Below are 22,114 nucleotides of genomic sequence, written 5' to 3'. Positions count from 1 at the left end.
AGCGAGAGAGTATAGATACCTTCATCCTACTCGATAGAGCTTTATATTACCTTACCCTTCTCCAAAATCTCTTAAGGATTAGTTACAGGAGTCCTGACCCTGGTCCAATTTGGCAACACTAATAGTGTCATCATCATATCATCATCACAACAAAAACAAAGCTGATTTTGTTAACAGTGTGTGATTCTGTCTCAAGTCACAGTTCATTCATTTTGTTCCAGTAATTCAAAGGTAATTGAAATGGATGACTCTGCTCTAGTTGGTTATGAAGACACAGGCGCCAAGGAATTCCAAATGTCCTGCTCTTTGTCATATATATTAAGACATATGTTTTATGTTTCCTTTTTCAAATTAGTGACTGTCTTCCCCTTCCCTTCTTCATTTCCTATGCTAGGGCTATCACCCTTTGCCACATGAAGCTGAAATTGCACACACCAAAAAATTATTCAGGAGAAGAAGGAATGACCGGAGGTAGGAGAAAGAATTCCCAAAAATCTGTTTGTAAATGTCTTTTTCCTGAGTGATTGTGTGTGTTATTTGTGTATGTGCTTCAGTATCAAATCAAAATTTGAAATTAAATCTTATGTGCCAATTTTTTACACTTGAACTATGGAATTATTGGTAGAATTCGAAGATATAGCCATGTTAGTCTGTAGAATCAGTATGCAGAGAGATCTTGTAGCACCTTTGAGACTAAATGCATCTGAGGAAGTAGACTTAAGTCTATAAAAGCTCATGCTGCCAACTTCTTTCAATTGGTCTCAAAGATGCTACAAGCTCTCTCTGCATATGGAATTATTGGTGATTACTGAGAGTTCTCTGTAGAGAGTATCTCCGGGAACTGAGAGGTGGCTTTCATTAATAGGCCTCTTCTAGAGATGAACCATGTTTCATGGGCAAATAAACAGAAGGAGAATCCCCACCACTAAGGGAACTGTTATTTTCCAGGAAAGGTCAAGAAAAGAAAAATTGTGAGCCAAATCACAGAAACAGAAGGTCCAATGTTTTATATATGACTCCAAGCTAGTCAGATTGTAAAAGTCTGGTAGACATGAACCACGTTGGTGAAGTTCAGTTTTGTCTGCCACTCAAAACTGAACTTTCTAGCCAGCAGATCTGCCAAGAAGAGAGGGATCAATTTCATGCAAGTATCTGGAACCCTCTCAGCCACCAGACCTGGACCAGAATCCTCTTGCTGACATATGCTGGTGTAACTGAGAATTGTACCCTTCTATGGTCTTTTTTCAGGCATTGTACAAGGAGGTATTCAGTACCACCTTTCACAGAGCTTTTTTCAGGGTATGCAACAGGCACATGACTGCCTGGGTACAACTATGCTCCTGACCCCAATGGCTACTAGCTGGCCACAGGAGTGTACTAGCAGCCATCACTCTCTTGAAATCTCCAGTGTTAGTACTTTGGTAGTGCTTTACAGTCAAAAAGGATCTTGGCCCTGTTCTTCAAAACATATTGGACAATTATCAGTGATGCAATTTATGAAGCAGGTCACAGTCCACAAAACGTTATGGCACATAAAATATGCTGGTTTGTAAGGTGCCACTAGATTCTTGGTTATTGTTTTACAATAGGGAAGGTTTCTTACCTGTTAAAGATGATCTTGATTCCACTGCAGTCAGTCTGGAATTTGGATCATTAACATCACTTAGGATCCATAAAATTTGTAAACAAAAGGATCCAAATGTTGCTCAGAGGAAAGACACATTTTGTCACCCATTCCCTTTTGCAACGATACACAGCAGCCCGCTTAGATATAAAAAAATATATCCTTACACTGAAGCTACACCGGTTTTATTTTTTTTAAAATGCTTTAGTTTATTGGTTTAAAATGCTTCACTATTAAAATTTACTGTCAAGGAAAAAAGCAACATGGGTTATACAGTATATGAAATAAAACATGTATGTGAGAGTCAGGGTGACTCAGCAGAAGCCAATTAGGAACCACACAGGTGTAAATGGTAATACAATTAACAAGTCCTGAATGCCAAGGACAAGAAATGCAAAGTGAATAATTGGACACACCTGACAATTGTTAAGTGGTCAAGGCTGAGATGATGAAATCATTAATTGTAGGATGAACCAAGAGAACCAATGAGAATGTTGTACACGCCTACTGGGTGGAAACAGACAACAGTGGGTGGTAACTTGCATTGACTATAATAATGACTATGAATCCCAATGTATTTTGTGGGTTGTAGTAGTGGATTGTGTGGGTTGTAGAGTGGGTAGTAGTAGTAGAGGAGTATTATTGTATTGGAGTTGTGTTGGATAGTTTTGGAGCTGTATATAGTAGAATAAAGTAGATCTTTTATTTAAGACTACTGAGTTGTCTGGTGTCTTGGGTGAAGCTACAAGAACCAGCTGGATCCTGAAGAAGGGTGAAGACTTCTGTGGAAGCAAGAGTGAGAAGGCTTGGAGAGTTTGTCAGGGTCTTCAGCCTATTCTCTGTAACTCTTGCTAAGCTATAACCACTGGCCAAAACTGGTCAGCGCGGTGCACAACCAGGTGGTGAGTTCAAGCCAGAGGTGAAGAGCTACAACTCCCATCATTCCTGACATTTACACCTGAAGTTTAATAACCAAAAATGAGCAAGACTGGCTTGTGGTAGTTTTTTAAAGTTTTGGGGGGTTACAAGATATGAATAAGCCCAGTTGTTACTTCTGGGAGCAGTTTGTAATGGTTTGGGTAGTTATTTCCTTGAGGGGCTAAACAAACATGGATTTGGAGCCCCTCTTTGTCCCACAACTGAGTTAAACCTGCATGCCTTCTTCAGTATTATATAGATCAACTATGTAATTTAGAAGAACTCCCAAGTCAAAACATGTTCTGAATCTTCATTTTGTTCTGTGTCTAGTAGACAAGCATGTCGGAGCTTTGAATTGTGTTGTATATTGAAATCCAGGACCTTCTTCCTAGAAAGCAACTGCTCTGGTGCTGAGTAATGACTTATTCTCCTTCTTACATCAGGAATTGATCACCTCCCATCTTTGAACTCATAGTTTCATGACTTGGCACTGAATCTTGCCCTCTGTCACAAGATGGGCAGTCTGTTCCCATGCATTTGAAGAAGATGACTATGTTTAATGCCTATGCTGAAGCAATGCAAAGCCATGCTAATACTTTACAGTGGGGTTATAGAGATATTGGCCATTGGAGCTGTTTGGTAGTGGCTCTGTCAGGGTGAAATTTAGAGATAGACATGCAGGCTGCCACCTAGGCTTACATCTAGGTTTCCAGAATAAGAAGGAAGTGATCCAGATCCATCAGGGCTAAGTACAAAGCTTAGAAATATTATTAAAACTAGCAATACGGGTGGTGAATAATGTTGATTTTGTGTGCCTTCAAGTCATTTTTGACTTATACCAACTCTAAGATAACCCTATCTCAGGATTTTCTAGGGCTGAGACAAGGACGTAGCCAGGATTTTAGGAAGGGGGGGGTCCAGACTAAGTGCCACCATTATAATGGGGCTTGGGCGCGGCGGCGCAGCAGCACACATCATTCATTTTTCTAATGGAAGGGGGGTCCGGACCCCAAGAACCCCCCCCCTTGGCTACGTCCCTGGCTGAGAATGTATGACTTGCCCAAGGTCACCTAGAGGGATTCCATGGCTGAGCAGGGAATCAAACCCTGGTCTCCAGAGTCATAGTTGAATGCTTCAACCACTACACTAAACTGGCTCTTTTATATAGGGAGATACCAGCCTTCAAATAGTCTTGGCCCAACATATAGGACCTCGTTATGTAATTTCTAATGTTTTATTTCCATGCTGTGGCTAATATTTTTAATCAACTGAAGTACTGTAATGCCATTGCCATCTAAAATGAAAAGGAATGTTAATACTATTAAATACCAGCCGTGGGTAAACAGCCCTGAGTTCTTTGTATAATATCACAGTATATTTGAAATGCACAGAACTCCTATCTAAAATCTTAAAAAGCTGCTGAGCTTGATGAATTTGTGATATACCTTGGTGTAAAGTGCCATGCTGTCTTCCCATAAATAGTATAATCACTGTTGTTGGTTGGAAGGAAAGAGAGAAATAAGAACCATTCTGTTGTTATCGTAGCAGGTTGTGGGTAGTATTGCTTGTATGAACTAGATCCACATAAGAAAAGAAAGAATCTAAGATCATCAGTTTTTTCCCATCCCCCCTTTTGATTGTTCTCAACCCTAAACAACATTTATTTGTTAAATAACAGGATTACAAACATGTCCCTAACTTTCCAGTCTAGTATTGGCCAGGTGGCTTTCCTACTGTTAGCTTGGCTTTACACTTAAATGATCAAGTAAAACTAACCTGATAGTTTTGTTTTGTTTTCTTCTTGGTTCTTGGTTGGGTTTTTGCCCTCTTTCATTTTTTTTTTTTAATTAACTTCACATCTTGAGGAAAGGACACCCTCCTTTCCTCTAAACCCTTGGACCAGCTGTTAACAAATATACATAGCTTGTTGTTTTTTCCTTTTTGGAAACAGGCAAAGCAGTTTTGAAAATTCCTGGTGACCCATTCCATTCATTTCCATTTTGATTACTGGGTTGTCTGAAGAAGAGAGTGTGTTTCTCTTTCAGTGACCTGGATTGCAATCCTATGTGACAGGAGTGGGCAAAGTATGGGCCTGCCTTCTGAGAGCTGTTTTTGCAGCCCTTGACTTCTCCAAAATCTACAGATCATTTTTTTGCCCCCCCCCCCCCCAAATTCCTCCCCCCTCAAACAGTGGAGCTACCAATGGACCTCCTGGCATGGTGTGTGGATGAGAAGGAAGGTCTCATTTTGGGGAACCCAACATCCTGCCACTGTTGTCCTCACCCCCAGACAAGACAGCAATGACAGCATGCTCCCAAGATCAGTTTGTTAATAAGAAAACGTCTCTACCCTCAAGGAAAGAAGAAGTCATAGCAAACAACAACCACCCACCCCAGAGGACAGCGGTGGAAAAGAGCCAGATAGATTGGGAGGGGGAGGCTGCAGGTGGAGGAAGCAGAGAGAAAGGCCTGCAGCTTCAGCCCTGTCCTCCCTGCCAAAAGAGGAGGCAGCACACCAAGAAGAATCCCCACTTTAGTTATGGGGAAAGGGCCATGGGATGCCTCGCTGTTGCCCAGTGTCACTTCTTATAATGGTGTCACTCGCTGCAGACTGCACCCCTCCCCAGTGACGCCACTGCCTGAAAACTTCCAGGAGTGTGAATTCAGCTTTTAAATAGGTTGGGGGGGCAAGAAACTCTTTAAAATTAAATATATATGTATCCCACTCCCAATACTAAAAGTAATGGATTTCTTCCATTTCCAGGTATGTGAGAGCAGGGAATCATAGAATAGCAGTTTTGAAATCCCTGTGCCCCCCCCCCCCCCGAGAGTTCTGTGGCCAGAAAATTGGTGCAACTCTTGCTGTTGTCCACTCAGCTATATGATGTGACTTGGAAGTAACTCGGTGGGATTTCATAACTATATCAACCTTCAAAGGGATTGCGCTGCATGAGATTAAGACAAGGGCTGACAACCTATGGTCCTCCAGTTGTTGTAGAACTGCAGTTTTCACCATTCCTCACCTTGGCTATATAGGCTAAGTCTGATGGGAGGTGTATTCCAGCAACATCTGGAGGGCTACCAGCTGCCCACCACTGAATTACTAGAACAAGAGTCAACAGTTAGTAGTCCTGGACTGGATCATTTCAACCTGGAGAATAGGGCTGTACCACCAGTGCTTGTCTAATTCCTATTCTCTTAGCAAGAAGCACATAATCCACAATCCTGGAAAATGGCTGGAATAGGTACTAGAGCTTGCCGGTCTGGTTAATTAGATGGTCTAGAAAGCCAATGAGGACTAATTGGTGGACATAATGTGGCCACTGTGGCCACAATGCAGTGAACAGGGATCCCTTCCAACACTCAATGGCAAATGGCAAATTGCTCCCAGAAGCCTCTAGGGGAACACAGTTTGTCACAGAAATATAATACATACATACAGCCCAGCCTATTTTAGGCACACACATACCCTCTTTAAAAAATCAATTTTTTTTTGTTTGTTTTAGAAGCTGAGTGTGATTCCACAATGGATGATTTTTGAACAATGTTTTCGGGGAATAATTGGTTATTTTCATGTTTTAATGTTATGTCCTATTTATCTTGTTCTGCAATTTGAGTAGTCATTTGGAACAGAAAAGGAGCAGAGCATGCTTTGAAATAAATAGATTGTAGGTAGAGTCACTAGCATACATGAGGAAGACTCACTAAGAATGTTTTATGTCCCTGCTGCTGCACCCTAACCTCACCTCAGATCACATGCATGGCACATGGAGATACATTGCCCTTTAGATGGGATGACTGTTCCTAGAATCCAGATATAAGGGAAATCTGGTACATGGTTGTGTAGAAGAGGGATTTCAGCAGGTGTTGCTTGCATAACATGCAGTCCCTGCTGAAATTCCTTCTTCTGCACAATCATTAAAGTTACTGGAGTTCTCTTCAGTTTTCAGCCTAGCAATCCTATCTGGGGGAACTTGGGGACAAAAACATGTCAAAGGTTTTGGAGGAAGGTTAGTCTTCCAATGCCCCTGAAAACCAGTGCAGCCCCTGAACCCACCATGTTGTCATCCACCACATCTGGCCAATTTGGGGGTGGTAGATGTATCTCAGAGCCTTTAGTGTAGCTGCTGTACATCAACTGACTGCCTTTTATAATTAAGTCAATTCTTCATCACCGGCAAAATAACTGAGAGATCTCCAGTCAACTTTGCTCCCTCCCTTTTTTTCATTGAAGTTGCTTTTTACAGTCCCTCATGGACTTTAAACCACCTGCTCTGATTAACTGCTACAATTAAGCTGGATTTCCTTTTGTGGCTATTGCTCTTTGTGTGATATTTGTAGTAGGCACACTATGAGTAGCATTGTTCCAGATAGTTTCTTTTCTGAGGCATGGTAGAGAGGGCATTTATTTTTCAGCAAAAAATAAAGAAAGAGCCAGTGATTCCTGTGATCCTGTAGAGCCAATTCCTTTGTGCTCTGATAACTTTCAAGGATTGAAAGATTGTGCCATGTGCCACAACATGCAGGGGGAAACTGGTACCAACTTTACATATATAAGTCTTTCTTTATCCCATGTACATACTTTATTTCTTCCAAGGTAGCCAAGGTGGTTTACCTTGTATAACAATGACATGAAATCTAAAAGATGTGACATGAAAGGGGGGGGGGGGGGAAAAAAAAAGGGAAAAAAATATTTTCAGGTATTTTATAAGGGAGATCTTGAACAGCACCCTGCTCCTCAGTGATCAGTCAGCACCCCTGAGTAATCTCAGTTTTCATTGAGGTTTCTCCCTCTCCTTAGATCTCTTTCCTTCTTCTGGCAAGATTTTATTTTTGTACTTCTACAAATCTGAAAAATGCCAACCAGAGAACAAGAGCTAGCATGATATAGTGGTTTAAGCATCAGACTAGCAATCTGAGAGATGAGTGTTCCAATCCATGTTCAGCCACAGAAATACAGTGGGTGACTGTGAGCAAGTCACACTCTTACAGCCTCAGGGGAAGGCAATGGCAAACCCACGCTGAAGAAATCTTGCTAAGAAAACCTCATAATAGATATGTCTTAGGGTCATCATAAGTCAGAAATGACTTGAAGGCACCTAACATCATCAATTTAATAGAAGTGCCACGAAGCCACATAGATCAGAGTAGATAGTACAATAAACAAGTCAGAACTGGGTGCTGTCAGGTGGGAAGTCTACATTCCAGGTCCATTTGACATGATCTGGTTTTTCACAGTAATTGAGCATTGTGATTAAGCTCTGTCTTCCTTGCGAACAGAAAAAGCATTGGTCTACAGTATGGTGCAGTTTCTGCAAACATGCAACTTGCATGTGGGAAGATTAAAATGGCAGGCAGCTTCAGATGTGCAGTTATCTTTAAAGATCTTTCTGTGTTTGTGGTCTGCTGTGACTCACCTTCATGACCACATGTGGCTGAACTTGCTTACAGCCTCCTGCTCCAGTTGACCTCCATGTGCAGTGCACAAAGATGTGCAGAAGATCTACAAAAGAATCATTCACTGGAGGATGTTGGAGACAAGGTCTATTAATTCTCTCTCCCCTGCTACATTTTTAATCTTCACAGGTGCAGGCAGACTGTCTGCATAGGGCTTGTGGCTTGAGAATGCACAACAGCTCTGTACCAGTGGTCTAAAGCAATGAAACCAGAGAGCAGAGTTCATGATCGTTCTAAGATGGACAGGAAGAGGGAGTAAAGGTTCATGTGGCAAAGCATAATAATTTAATAGTGGCAGCTCCAGATTTTCAAGTGGACATTGGCCACCACTTTTAGATTCTTGTGCCTCTTTCTACATCACTATGGGGGAATTAGGTTTAGGAGCAGTGGAGTATAGCAGCGAGGTGGATGGTGCTTGTGTGCATCTCCACTCTTGCTTTATCAGATTTTCTTCTAGAACACTGCAATGGCAATTTATCCTGGATGAAAGTATTCAGTAGTTGCTGGGCAACCATCAAACATTCTCTACACACTGGAAGAGACAGTGAAGTCATTGTGAACTACTTTTCCTCTTCCTTGACTCTGAACTGGCAGTACAGTTGGGTTGGAAGCAGAGTTCTCAGGTCAGATGTTGCAGAAAATGAGGGATACTTTTAGAATTTGAGAGCATAAAACAAGGGACATCCATTGTATTCTAAAGAAGCATGAAGGACTGCCATTGTGCTTAGCAGCTCAGCAGAATCTTTACAGAAAGAAACGAACAGAGGAAATTGCAAACACAAGAAGAGGAACTTTCTTACTTGCCAAGTATGGACCTCACACAGATCATTGGTCTAAGTAGTCACTGACTTTGTGAAGACAGGTCTGCTGGCTTTAAACTTTAGAAGATAAAGGATAGTATATGCAGATTTTTTTTGCCAACAGTCGGGATGATGTTTGGTCCATGAGCTTTTAAAGGGGGAGGGGGGAAGAGAGGACATTCTATTTTGCAGGACCAAATAGTATCATTTAGGCCCAAAACACACTGCAGAAATCATCCAGTTTGAGACCACTTTAACTGCTCTGGCTCAGTGCTAGGGAATTCTGGAAACTGTAGTTTTGTGGGACATTTAGCCTTCCCTGTCAGAGATCTCTGGTGCTGTAATAAACTACAGTTCCCAGGATTCCCTGAGCAAGGACAGTTAAAGTGGTCTCGAACTGGATTATTTCCACAGTGTATTTTGGACTTTAGTCTTATCAATTAGTTTTTTACTATTCTGAATTTATGTTATCATGAATGCAACATATCAGCAACTGTATTTTCTTCAGTAGCTTCAACATGTATACCCACAGATGGCTTCATCCATGCCATTAACTCGTAACATTAGGATAATCTGAAGAGCAGACAGTTAGCAAACATCCACACTTAACTATAAGTAAGGGTGACAATAGACTGACATTTTGAAGTGGCAGAAGTGATTTCAACATACATTTTAGTAGTAAAGGACAGTCATAATCTCGATGTGTGTCAAAACCACTTCCATCACACTTTGGCTGAAAATAGAATATATGTCAAAACACTTGTGGCACACATTAAGGATATCTACTGGGAACTTAATGCCAATTGTGGTTAATGGGCCTTATTCTCTTTTGTGTATTATCGTTATTATTATTATTAGTAGTAGTAGTAGTAGTAGCAGTAGTATTAAATCTCACAGAAAAGCAGTTTTGAAGCAACTTACACTTGAAAGGAAACAAATCAATATAACAAAAACCCCAAAGTCACTGAAACAATAGGAAGTACATAATTTAATACTAAAAGATTTCATCAATAAAAGACTAATTCAACAACTAATGTTCTTTCCCCTGCTTCAGTCAAAAATAAAACAATAATAAATAAAACAATTCATAAAAGCTTGTTCATAACTTCTATCCAAATGACTTAGAGAATATATCTTTGTCAGACATTGAAACCATGAAAGTTTTGGTGGCAGAAAAATCCCCCCAAAATTGGCTCTCACAGAGAATATGAAGGAACTAGATAAAGATACATGATTGAATACCAAAGTCAGGATCATCAGTGCCATCATATTTCTGATTTCTACTTATGGTTCTGAATGCTGGACAGTGAAAAAAGCTGATTGGGAAAAAAATCTTCTCATTTGAAATGTGATGCTGATTAAAGGGCGGGGAAACAACAGGGATGTTACGGTGGGAGTCTACTACAGACCCCCCAGTCAGACTGAGGAATTGGATTATATCTTTCTAGAACAGATGACCACACAGTCAGAAAAGAGAGATGTAGTAGTGATGGGTGACTTCAACTACCCTGATATTTGCTGGAAGTCAAACTCAGCAAAATCCTCAAGGTCTAGCAAATTGCTCACTTGCCTGGAAGACAATTTCATTGTCCAAAAGGTGGAAGAGGCAACAAGGGGATCAGCTATTTTAGATCTAATCCTAACCAACAAGGATGACTTGGTTAATGGGGTGCAAGTGGTGGGATCATTAGGTGGAAGTGACCATGTTCTCCTGGAGTTTGTTATACAATGGAATGGAGAAGTCAGGCATAGTCAGACACACATTCTAGACTTTAGGAGAGCGGATTTCAGTAAACTTAGAGAAGTATTGAGGGTGATCCTGTGGTCAGAAATACTAAAAGGGAAGGGAGTTCAGGACAGATGGGAGTTTCTCAAAAGGGAGATACTGAAGGCACAATTTCAAACAGTTTCAGTGAGAAAGAAAAATGGGAGGTGTCTCAAGAAACCAGAATGGATGACTAAGGAACTTTCAACCGAGCTAAGTTTTAAATGGAGCATGTATAAGAAATGGAAAAAGGGGGAAATCACAAAAAAGGAATTCAAAGAAATAGCAGGCATATGTAGGGGTAAAGTCAGAAAAGCTAAAGCGCAGCATGAACTCAGGCTTGCTAGAGAGGTTAAAAAGAATAAAAAGAGATTTTTTGGATATGTCCGCAGCAAAAGGAAGAAGAAGGAAATGGGAGGGCCACTGCGTGGAGAAGATGGCAAAATGTTAACAGAAGACAGAGAAAAGGCAGAATTACTCAACCCCTTCTTTGCCTCACTCTTCTCAGAAAAGGCAAAGGGTGCTCAACCTGAGGATAATGGAGCAGAGGACAGAACAGGGGAATTTCAGCACAGAATAAGTAAAGAGATAGTAGAGGAATACCTTGTTAATCTAAAAGAATAAGTCTCCAGGACCAGATGAACTACATCCAAGGGTACTAAAAGAACTGGCAAATGTAATATCTGAGCCATTGGCAATCATATTTGAAAACTCCTGGAAAACAGGAGAAATCCCAGCAGACTGGAGGAGGGCAAACATTGTTCCCATCTTCAAAAAGGGGGAAAAAGAGGATCCCAACAATTATCGTCCAGTTAGTCTGACATCAATACCAGGAAAGATTCTGGAGCAGATCATTAAACAGAGAGTCTGTGAACATCTAGAAAGCAATGCCATAATCACAAAAAGTCAACATGGGTTTCAGAGAAACAAGTCATGCCAGACAAATCTGATCTCTTTCTTTGATAAAATTACCAGCTTGGTAGATGAAGGGAATGCTGTGGATATAGTATATCTTGATTTCAGTAAGGCCTTTGACAAGGTTTCCCATGACATTCTTGCAAACAAGCTTGTAAAATGTGGGCTAGACAAAGTAACTGTTACATGGATCTGTAATTGGTTGACCGGCCGAACCCAAAGGGTGCTCAACAATGGCACCTTTTCATCCTGGAGAGAAGTGACCAGTGGGGTCCCACAGGGCTCTGTCCTGGGCCCAGTGCTATTCAACATCTTTATCAATGACCTGGATGACAGAATTGGGAGCATACTTATCAAATTTGCAGATGACACCAAATTAGGAGGAATAGCTAATACTCCACAGTACAGGATCAACAATGAAAATGACCTGAGTAGACTAGAAAGCTGGGCCAAAGCTAACAAAATGAAATTCAACATGGAGAAATGTAAGGTACTGCACTTAGGACAGAAAAATAAAATGCACAGATATAGGATGGGGGACACCTGGCTGAATGAAACTACAGTACATGTGAAAGGGATCTGGGAGTCCAGGTAGACCACAAGTTGAACATGAGTGAACAGTGTGATGCGGCAGCTAAAAAGGCCAATGCAATTTTAGGCTGCATCAATAAAAGTATAGTGTCTAGATCAAGAGAAGTAATAGTGCCACTGTATTCTGCTCTGGTCAGGCCCCACCTGGAATATTGTGTCCAGTTCTGGGCACCACAATTCAAAAAGACCATCAGGGGCTAGCCTGAAGAAAGAGGCTCCTCCCTCCCTAACTGTCATCGTTCGGCCTCTGAGGGAGAGAGAGCCCGCAGTACCATGGGGCTGGCTGAAGGAAGAGGCTCCTCCCTCCCTAACTGTCATCGTTCGGCTCTGGGAGAGAGAAGGCTGGCCCAGTACCATCAGGGGCGGCTGAAGCAGAGCTCCTCCCTCCCTAACTGTCATCGTTCGGCCTTGAGGAGAGGAAGGCTGGCCAGTAGTGCTCCTCGGGTTACGAATTATTCGTTTCCCGGCGCTTTCGTAACCCAAAAGCCTTGCAGCGAAACCATAGGCGTAATGGGGAAAAGCCGCGATTCGTGTGAATAGCCCGAAAGCACCAAAATTTTCGTAACCCGAAAAAACATTCGTAACCCGGAACAGTATTTCCATGGGATTTTTTTCGTATCCCGAAATTCGTAACGGGGTATTCGTATCCCGAGTACCACGTACATCAGGGGCTGGCTAAGACAGAGGCCCTCCTCCCTAACGTCACGTTCGCCTCTGAGAGAGGGAGGCTGGCCCAGTACCATCAGGGGCTGGCCTGAAGACAGAGCTCCTCCTCCCTAACTGTTATTCGGCCTGAGGAGAGGAAGGCGGCCCGTACCATCAGGCTGCCTGAAGACGGCTCCTCTCCCTAACTGTCATCTTCGCTCTGAGGAGAGAGAAGGCTGGCCCCGTACCATCAGGCTAGCCGAAGAAAGAGGCTCTCCTTCCTAACTGCCCGCCCGCCCGCTTTCCATGGCAGAGCGCCCAAGAGACTCTTCCTTGTGCCAGAGCGGCGTTCCCAGGGGGAGAATCTTTAATCTGTACTGATCGTATTTTCATTTTGTTTTGTAAACCGCCGTGATCATAGAACGGGGTTATAAATAAATTTCAATCAATCAATCAAAAAAAAAGACATTGAGAAACTGGAGCTGTCCGAGGAGGCGACTAAAATGGTGAAAGGTCTGGAACCTTGCCTATAGGAAGACTCAGGGAGGGGTGTTAGCCTGGAAAGAAGTTAGAGGTGATGATGCCCTGTTTAAATATTTGAAGGGATGCATATGAGAAGGAGCAGCTTGTTTTCTGCTGCTCCAGAGAACAGGACCAGGAAAATTGGATGCAGCTCCAGAAAAAAGAGATTCCACTCTCAACATTAGAAGAACTTCCTGACAATAAGGGCTGTTCCGACAGTGGAACAAACTCCCTCGGAGTGTAGTGGAGTCTCCTTCCGTTGAGGTCTTTAAGCGAGGCTAGATGGCCATCTGTTGGGATGCCTTGTGATTGGCATTTCCTGCATGGCAGGGGGTTGGGATGGGTGGCCCTTGCAGTCTCTCCAACTCTATGATTCTATATTCTATGATGCCTGAGGAGAGCTGTAGATACCTGGACTGTCAGAAATATAAATAGATGGCTTGATTTAGAGCACATCAAGCCTGAACCCTCAACTAGAAGCCAGAATGATCAAACTGAGGCTTGTGGTAACTTGGCCATATCATGGGATGAGTAACTCACTTGATAGTCGAGAAGTTTGGTAAAGTGGAAGGCAATACGAAAAGAAAAAGATGCAATTACAGGAGGTAGATTAGAATCATAGATTAAGGAAACTATAATCAATTTGAGTAGCACTGCAATAAAAATAATCTCCTCTTGAATAGGTAAACAAACGCAACCATGTCAGTTTTGTTTGTTGATTTTTCATTAAGTCTTTCTGGCCATGCTTAACATCTTATGCTACAATACCAACAGAAACTTTTTAAAAAATGTCCAAGTAGGTGACATCACAGGAGTGATTGCTCCTCTTCCCCTTCCCCGGCAAAATGTGGCGTGGCAGCGGCCAGTACTAAGTTAGGGAGCACGCACCATGCAGACACTCCCTAACCTGGACGTACTCCGTATGCAAAATGGCGGCGCCCTGTACACATGGCGGTGCCCTGTACATATGGGCACCACCATTTTGATGCGACAGACGCTTAGCGTCCACATGTTGTGGCACACTTGTGATGTCATGAGTGCGCCTTTGGCCGCACTCGGGCGTCAGAAGTGCACCACAAAAAGAACCTGCTTTTTGTGGGTTCTTTTTTTGTCGGTGGGAAACCATGTGGTTTATCCGCTTAGGCTTCCCGCCAGCGCGAAAAGGAGGCGTCAGCAGGCCGCCCTTTTTGGGCGGTCTGTTCCATGCCTGAGTTTCTCAAAATGGGGTGGATTCCTAGATCACTTTGTATCAAGGATAAAAAAGATTTACCAGCACTGGCTTCAGTGACTAGCAATTTAAATTTCATGAAGGTCCAAATACTTACGACAGAAACCTGTGGTCAGTAATCTTGAACATGTAGCCTCCCACTGGGAAATGGGAGGGGAGTGAGAAGGGACTATTTATTCTCATTATCTGGCACGATCCCAGGGAGTTTCATGCAGAATGCTTGTGCTGTTGGCCTACAGCCAAGGACATTTGCAGAGATGATCAGTCTGAAAGATTCAGCCTCTGTCTAAGCAAACAATATCCTTATGTGAAGAGCCAAGCACACAGTGAACACTTTTTGAGAAAGTCTATATTGGCCCTTCAATCATTGCCAATTGCTAAACTGGTAACTGCAGCAGCACATCCTCTGACTACCTATTGAGGTTTGTGAGGCATAGTGCATTCCCATTGGTGACATTCTTAGCCTTACACCAAACTTTGGTCTTCCAGGTGTTTGTGAATTTTCAGCTCCGCAGAAGCCTGAACAGATTGGCCAGCGTCAAGAATTCTGGGAACTGAAGTCCAAAACAACTGGAAGACCAGAGCTGTGGGAATCACTCCTTAAGATTAAGTATTCTTCTGTGCTATCACCTCCAGATGAATCCTCTCCTCAATGAGATCAACTGATACAAGGAGCCGGTGGAAGTGTTTTACCTGGAAAGATTAATTGAGAGATACATTGTGTGACTGAGTTAGAACAGGCATAGGTGAAGTCCAGCCCTCAGTCTTGTGGACTGTAACCTCCATTATTTCTGGCCAGCTTAGCCAATGCAGGCATTTGTAGCCCAACACACTGGAAGGCTACTCTTTGTTCCACTCTGAGAGTTTTTTGACTGGGGAGATCCAGTTTAGGTTTACACATCAGCCATAAAATTGCATTTGGTGACCTTGAACCAGCACCTTCTCTTCTTTTCAACCTGACTCTAACAACCCTACTCCCCCTCCCCCCAATAACAAATTGCACATCTCAGACGCTCTGGTAGGCATAAAAATTATTAAATGTAATTTGTCCTTTTCACACCTGCTCTCTGCCTCAGGTCCTGTAGGCTCATGTCCTGTGGTCTCCCTGATGGTCTATCCATCTGGAATCTCCTCTCTTTCTACTATCTTCTACCTTTCCCAGCATTAGTCTTTCGAATGAGGGGTTCCTTCATCCTGATGTGGCCAAAGTATGACAGCCTCTATTAGTAATCTGCACCTGCCTCTTTTAGCTCCAGGTGGGGGCATGGCAGCCTCACTGGCAGCCCGGCAGCCCCAATCCAGAGTTTTTCCGGACCACAGAGAAGCGGCAAAAATGCTGCTCTGTGGTGAGGAAAAGGGGTGTCCTTGGGGCTTTAGCCCCTGGAAAACCCCGGGAGCCGCAGCCATGGGAGAAAGGGACCACTGCCCATTTCTCCCTGGCGTCGTTCCCACAGCCATTTTTGGCTGTGGGAACGAGGCATCGCCCAAAAGGAGCTCTGTTTTTGAGCTCCTTCTCGTGCCGCAGCCATGCTGCGTAAGCAGCCTGGGGCGACACAAAGATTCATGCAGTGTCCCACCATTTGGACGTGGCATGTGCGTGACGTAGTCCATGGCTGCCCTGTATAGATGGGAGGCCGCCATGATACGGTACCGCCATGTACTAGGGTTGCAAGGTGTGCAGACGCTCTGCCCCCTGGGCAACTAGTATGTGGGCCAGGCCGGCCACAGGGCCGGTCTGGATCACACCATGGGCTTTCCAGGGAGAGGTCAGGCTTGATTTGTTCTAGAACCCATTTGTTTGGCTTTTGGCTCCCATAGTCTGTTCAGCTCTCTTCTCCAGCAGCATATCTGAATGAATTAATTTTCTCCTACCTGCTTTTTTACTGTCCAGCTCTCACATCCATACTGATGATGGGGAATACATTGACTTGGATGATTCTAACTTAGTGCTGGCTGTATATCTTACACTTTAGGATTTTATGTAGTTCTTTCATTAGCTCCCTTTCCCATTCTTAATGGAACAGTTACGGAGGAGTAAATAGGTATGCAAAGTCACTTGGTCATGATTCTGAGCCTGTTGCCACAGTTGTGTGAAACTATTGGCTATTTTCCCAGAGATCAGTGTGGGAGAGAAGGAAGTAATGGAACACAAATGAATAATGTTTCTGTCGGATTGGGAGACTTGGCCCAAGAGAGTTTACTTGGCTGTATCCTCACTGCAAATAATCCGTTTGACACCATTTTAACTGCCACGGCCTCAGTGCTGTTGAATTCTGGGAATTATAGTTTTGTTGTGGCACCAGAGCTCTCTGACAGAGAACGCTAAATGTCTCACAAAACCCAGGAACCCTGGGAACCACGGATCCAATAGGATGGAGTTTAGCAGTTAAAATCATGTCTGACTGGATTATTTCTGCAGTTGGATACAACCGAATTAAGTAAATTAAGTATGCTAAGCTAAGTACCTGATGTAGAATAAGGGCCATTGGCACATCAGCCAAAGTTTGAGGAACACACAATTTTGTGGCAGAAAAAAATACTATGCCGTAGGCAACATCTGCAAATCATGGCCTCTCTTGGGCCAAATAAATAACCTGTGCACAAGTGATGGGATTGTTGGGAATGGACCTAAATATTCTATCTACCAAGGGTTGACCGAAGCAGGATGTTTGTTGCCTCATTGGAAAGTCCTACGATAGCACTCCTTGTGATGAATTGTTCTGCTTCTCTCACACCACTATTAGTATCGGTTTTCTGTATTGGTGTTCCCAGGGTGAAACAGGGGTTCAGGTTTATTCATTGAAGATATGACCCCACATAAAGTAGATGACTCACAGGAGAGTGGGAGAAAGAATTCAGAATGAATAAATTACTGTCCTTCTGTATGGTTTAAAACTGGATTTTTCCAGTGCGGGGGAAAAAAGTCAGCTTGTAAAATTAATCAGTCTGCACAGTGAGCCATGTAGCATGAATGTTCGCAGCCATGAGAGAGCTACAGCTGAGCATGATTTAAGGCTGCTCTGTAGGAACCCTTGGTATTCTCTTAGAAAACAGAAAGATACTGGAAAGCTGTATAAAGCAAAAGTTGATACAGGAAGCATTTGGTCTTCGATCTGGACATGTTCCGTAACTGCGCAAGCCCCTTTCCCAGGAGTTGGCTGAAGTCCTATGGTGTCATGCTGTTCATGGACATCCCAACTGGTGATGAAAATATCTGCCAACAAGTTATATAAATCATCAGTGCCAGAAGGAGGAAGGGAAAGACAGGCAAGTGTGAAGGAAAACATCACCAAGTGCTCGAAGAAGTGATGCACAGCCCGTCTTATAGGGTGGAGTGGCCAAGAGGACCACATAGGCAGCAGGAGCTGTCTTTCACTATGATTGAGAATACCAGCCCATCTTTGGTTACAGGTTTCTATGAGGATATGTGTTGCAAAACTAATGACAATGAGCTCATTGGAAGTGCTTAGCACATGTTCCTGAACTTGGTGTGCATTATATATTGTATACACAACACACACACACACACACACACACAACACACACCAACCCAAACGGAAGCAACCATATGCTATGGAAAACCTGAATTTAGTTCATCCTTCCTGAAAAAACCCCTGAGCGGCTTACTGTGGCTAATGCTGGAGCAGCCATTGTTTGTTGACTGAAAGCCCTGCATGCTACAAATGTTTTATGGGGAATAAAGACACAGACGGATGGCTTATTGCCCTGGGTTTAAAGATTCACAGAGATGTAAATAAAAACAGCTGTAACGAAAAAGAAAAGTGGGAGGAGCAGAGAAATAGTTTGGATGCATGTACTATTTAGAACAGTAAAAGCTGGGAAGAATGAAAGAGGACCAGGTTGTGATGGTTGTGGGGCTCCAGGTGGGATTATGCAAGTGGGTGGTGGGAGGCGAGTGGCACAGTTTTAAAGTAAATTTAGTTCCTGCTTTGTTATTTGATCTTTGGAAGAGCTCAATGCCTGTGATTTCCTTGATGTGTCAAGAGAAGCAAAACGGGGGCAGTGGCATAGTAATATCACTATTTTATACACAGTTCCATCTCATTAAAGATGCATGAATATGCATGTATAAGGGGGGTAGGTGGGATAAAAATAACGATTCACTTCATCAGATTTTTACCTTTTGACTTGCAGTCTACTACCAGAATCTAAACCATGAGTGCATGGGAAACCAATGAAGAGGTTTTACACGTGATAAGGAAAATTGGCACATGCCATCCATTTGTATCTGTTCTGTTCAGAACTAGGTCCCCAATGAGAGGAGACTAGAAGCTTTATCATATCTTCCAAATATTGGGAAGCTATGGCTCCCATAAGCTCCACGCTGGATGGCCAATGGTCACTGAGTTTTGGATGTTGCAATCCAAAACATCTGGAGGGCCTAGATTGCCTACCAGTATACAGATGACCCTCCATATTCTAAGATGCTTTATCCACAGATTCAAACCATCCAGGGCCTGAAAATATTACAAAAATATATACATTCCAAAAAAAAAAAAAAAACACCGCCTTGATCTTGCCATTTTCATAATAGACACCATTTTCTATGTCATTGTATTTAGTGGGACTTGAGTATTCACAGATTTGTATCTGTGGGTGGGTCCTGGAACCAAACTTCAGCAGGTACCAGGGTCTGCTGTATCTATTTGTATTCCATTCTCAAGGCCACGTAACATATGGGCTGGTAGCCCATGGATGCTAGGTATAGCATGTTCCATTGTCATGGGGGTGCATTTGTTAAGGATTGGTGGCACAGTTGGCTAGTGATGGGGATACTCAAATTGCTCACAGAAATGCAGACATGGGGATGATTCTTCCCTTGATAAATCTTCCATTGTAACCCAAGACCCCAGACAACACTGTTCAACTGAGAAAACGCTCCCTAACCTGTTTTTCCAACCAGTTTTCTGTAAGCGATTCAGTTCTCTTAAAGTCAGTCAACCTTTTTTTAAACCTAAGCAGATTCCTTCCTTACCACAGAGAACAGGTCGGCTCTTCTTCATTTAACCAAACACAAGGGTTCAGTCTTGACGATTAAGAGCCAGTTAGCCACAGAAAGAAGGCTTGTCCTCCTCTGAGTGCCAAGGAATACAGTTTGATGGACAGGAATGGTTTGGCAACACCCTGGGGGACAGTTTTAGCCACTGCCAGCTTAGGGTAATGGCCACTTCCTCCAGTAAAGCCACATTTTAAAGCATGTCAGCGCAAATTTGTTCGCTGCAAAGTAAAATATCTCTGTGCAAAAACAAAAAAAAAGTAAGAAAGCTTAAAATAGCACACATTAAGTTCAGGATGGGGTAAGGATGATTTTGAGATAGGGATAGGGATAGTTGCAACAACTAAATTTAAAAAGATAGTTGTTGATTATTCAGTTAGTGCAAAGTTACTAATTTGCTGAACTGTATTATGTACGGCAGTAGTAGTAGAAGTAGTAGTAGTAGTAGCAGAAGCAACAACTTTTTTTCTCCCTTATATTGCTTACTTCTGTGCATAAGCCAGAATTTGAACATTAACCTTGGACTGTGCTGTGTACATTTCGTAGTAGTTATAGAACAGAGTTGGAAGACCACAAAGATGATCTACGTCCAACCACATTCTGCCATACAGAAACTCACAATCAAACACCCCGACAGATGGCTGTCCAGCCTCTTGTTTAAAATTTTCAAAGAAGGAGACCCACCACACTCGGAGGAAGCGTTGTCCCACTGTGTGAACAGCTCTTACGTCAGGACATTCCTCCACATGTTGAGGTGGAATCTCTTTGCTGTAACTTGCATCCATTGTTCCGGTTCCTAGTCTCTGGAGCCAGCAGAAAACAACTTGCTCCATCCTCAATATGATCCTTTCAATATTTAACAAGGCTTCGTCGTACACCTCTTAACTTTCTCTTCTCCAGGCAAACTTACCCAGTCCCTCTCTTTATGGGCATGGTTTCCAGACTTTTTCACCATTTTAGTTGCCCTCCTTTGAACCGCTCTGGCTTGTCCCATCCTTTTTAATTGTAGTGCCCAGAACTGGACCACAGTATTCAGGTGAAAGCCTTACTAAAGCGTATTCAACTATGCCACTAATTCTTAACTTCTTTTTGGGCGTGGAACCATTGAGAAGCTAATGAAAGCTATGGCCTCCTCACCCGGGGGGGGGGGCAATAATATCCGTTGTTGTTATATTTATTTCTAGCCTTCCTCCCCAGTTTGAGACTCAAACAGCTTACAACAAGTTAGAAAAGCATCATTAAAAAAATCACACTATTCAAAGTTAAAATAAGATTAAAAAATTTTAAAAAAATTAAAACCAGATTGAAAACATATATAAACACATACACATACAAACCAGCACAACAATTAACAAGATCCAATTCATTGTTTGTATGAGACAGGCCTTATACAGTCACAGACAGTCTTTAGTTGTCTGTGAAAGGAAATAGGGGAGAGTGCCAGTCTAACTTCTCTGGAAAGGGGTTCTAGAACTGGGGCAACTCCTGAGAAGGCCACCTGTGAAGGTGATTGGGACAGAGAGAAAGGGCTCCCCAAGCAGATCTCAAAGCACAGACTGGACCTGAGACATATAGAGCTTTATTGTCAAAACCAGCACCTTGAATTGGTGCCTGGAAAATGGACTGGCAGCCAGTGAAGCCATTGCAACAAAGGGATTGTGTGTACACAAGTCTCAATTACAATCTGGCTGCAGCTCTTTGTCCAGTTGAATTTTCCAACACTCTTCAAAGGAAGCCTCACATAGAGTGTATTACAGTAATCTAGTCAGGATGTAACTAAGACATGTGCTGCCACCAAGGCCGATTTGACATCTCAAAGAATGGACACGTTGGTGCAAAGCTCCCCCCCCCCCAAGTTCTGTTCTGGTATATGTGCTGCCAAGCGATTTGTGCATTGCACTTCCTGGCCACTGATGATACCTGAGCTGCCGGCTCAGAGTTGAATCTAGCACACTCAAGCTGCAAACCTGTTGCTTCAGAGGGAATGCAACCTCATCTAATATCTAGCTGAATTCCTATTCCCTGATTTCAGCTGACCAGGAGAACATCTGTATTATCGGATTAGTTCAATATGTTAGCCTCCATCCAGTCCATTGCTGAAACAGGCATCGAGTTAGGACCAAAGCAACTTCCTTAGTTTTGGTGGAAAAGACTAATAGAATTGGTGGGTGTCATCCACATAGTAATGGCACCGAGAAGTGGCTTCCTCTCATTGACTCTCCAGGGCAGGGCTCCTTCCTAGCACAAAGTGCTAGAATGTATATGCAACGTCTGCATACAGTGGCTCCTTGGTACCTACTGGGATTTTGTTCAAGGAACCCCAGGATACCAAAATCGTAGCTGCTCAAATCCCCTTAGACACAATGGTGTAATAAAAACGTGTCCCTTATATAAAATGGCAAAATCAAGATTTGGTGGATGATTCAATCTGTGGATGCAGAATCCATGGATACGAAGGGCCATCTGTAACAAATTTATTTTGTGACACTGGAAATGGATTTCTCTCAGGGAACAAATTCAAAGTAACAAAAAGAAATAAATAAATTGATTTTTGCAGTGTTTCATTGACCCATGAAGCCCACCCCTTGGTAAGAGCCTTGATATAAGCGTTTACAAACACTAGAATATATGCT

General features: G+C 42.8%; 1 protein-coding gene across 4 annotated transcripts in view; it reads left to right on the top strand.

The window, feature by feature from the left end:
• Window positions 1-22,114, top strand: part of CTIF (cap binding complex dependent translation initiation factor) — a 212,212-nt gene that overhangs the window by 124,431 nt on the left and 65,667 nt on the right. For all 4 annotated transcript variants that reach the window (XM_042450144.1, XM_042450143.1, XM_042450142.1 and 1 more), the window contains one exon: window positions 395-471. In XM_042450144.1, the coding sequence (XP_042306078.1) occupies window positions 395-471 (77 nt within the window). The remainder of the gene's footprint in view (window positions 1-394; window positions 472-22,114) is intronic.

The sequence above is a fragment of the Sceloporus undulatus genome, chromosome 2 (assembly GCF_019175285.1).
Source record: "Sceloporus undulatus isolate JIND9_A2432 ecotype Alabama chromosome 2, SceUnd_v1.1, whole genome shotgun sequence".
NCBI classification, from domain to species: Eukaryota; Metazoa; Chordata; class Lepidosauria; order Squamata; family Phrynosomatidae; genus Sceloporus; species Sceloporus undulatus.
Note: the sequence above shows the minus strand (reverse complement) of the source record. Positions and strands in the feature narration are given on the sequence as shown.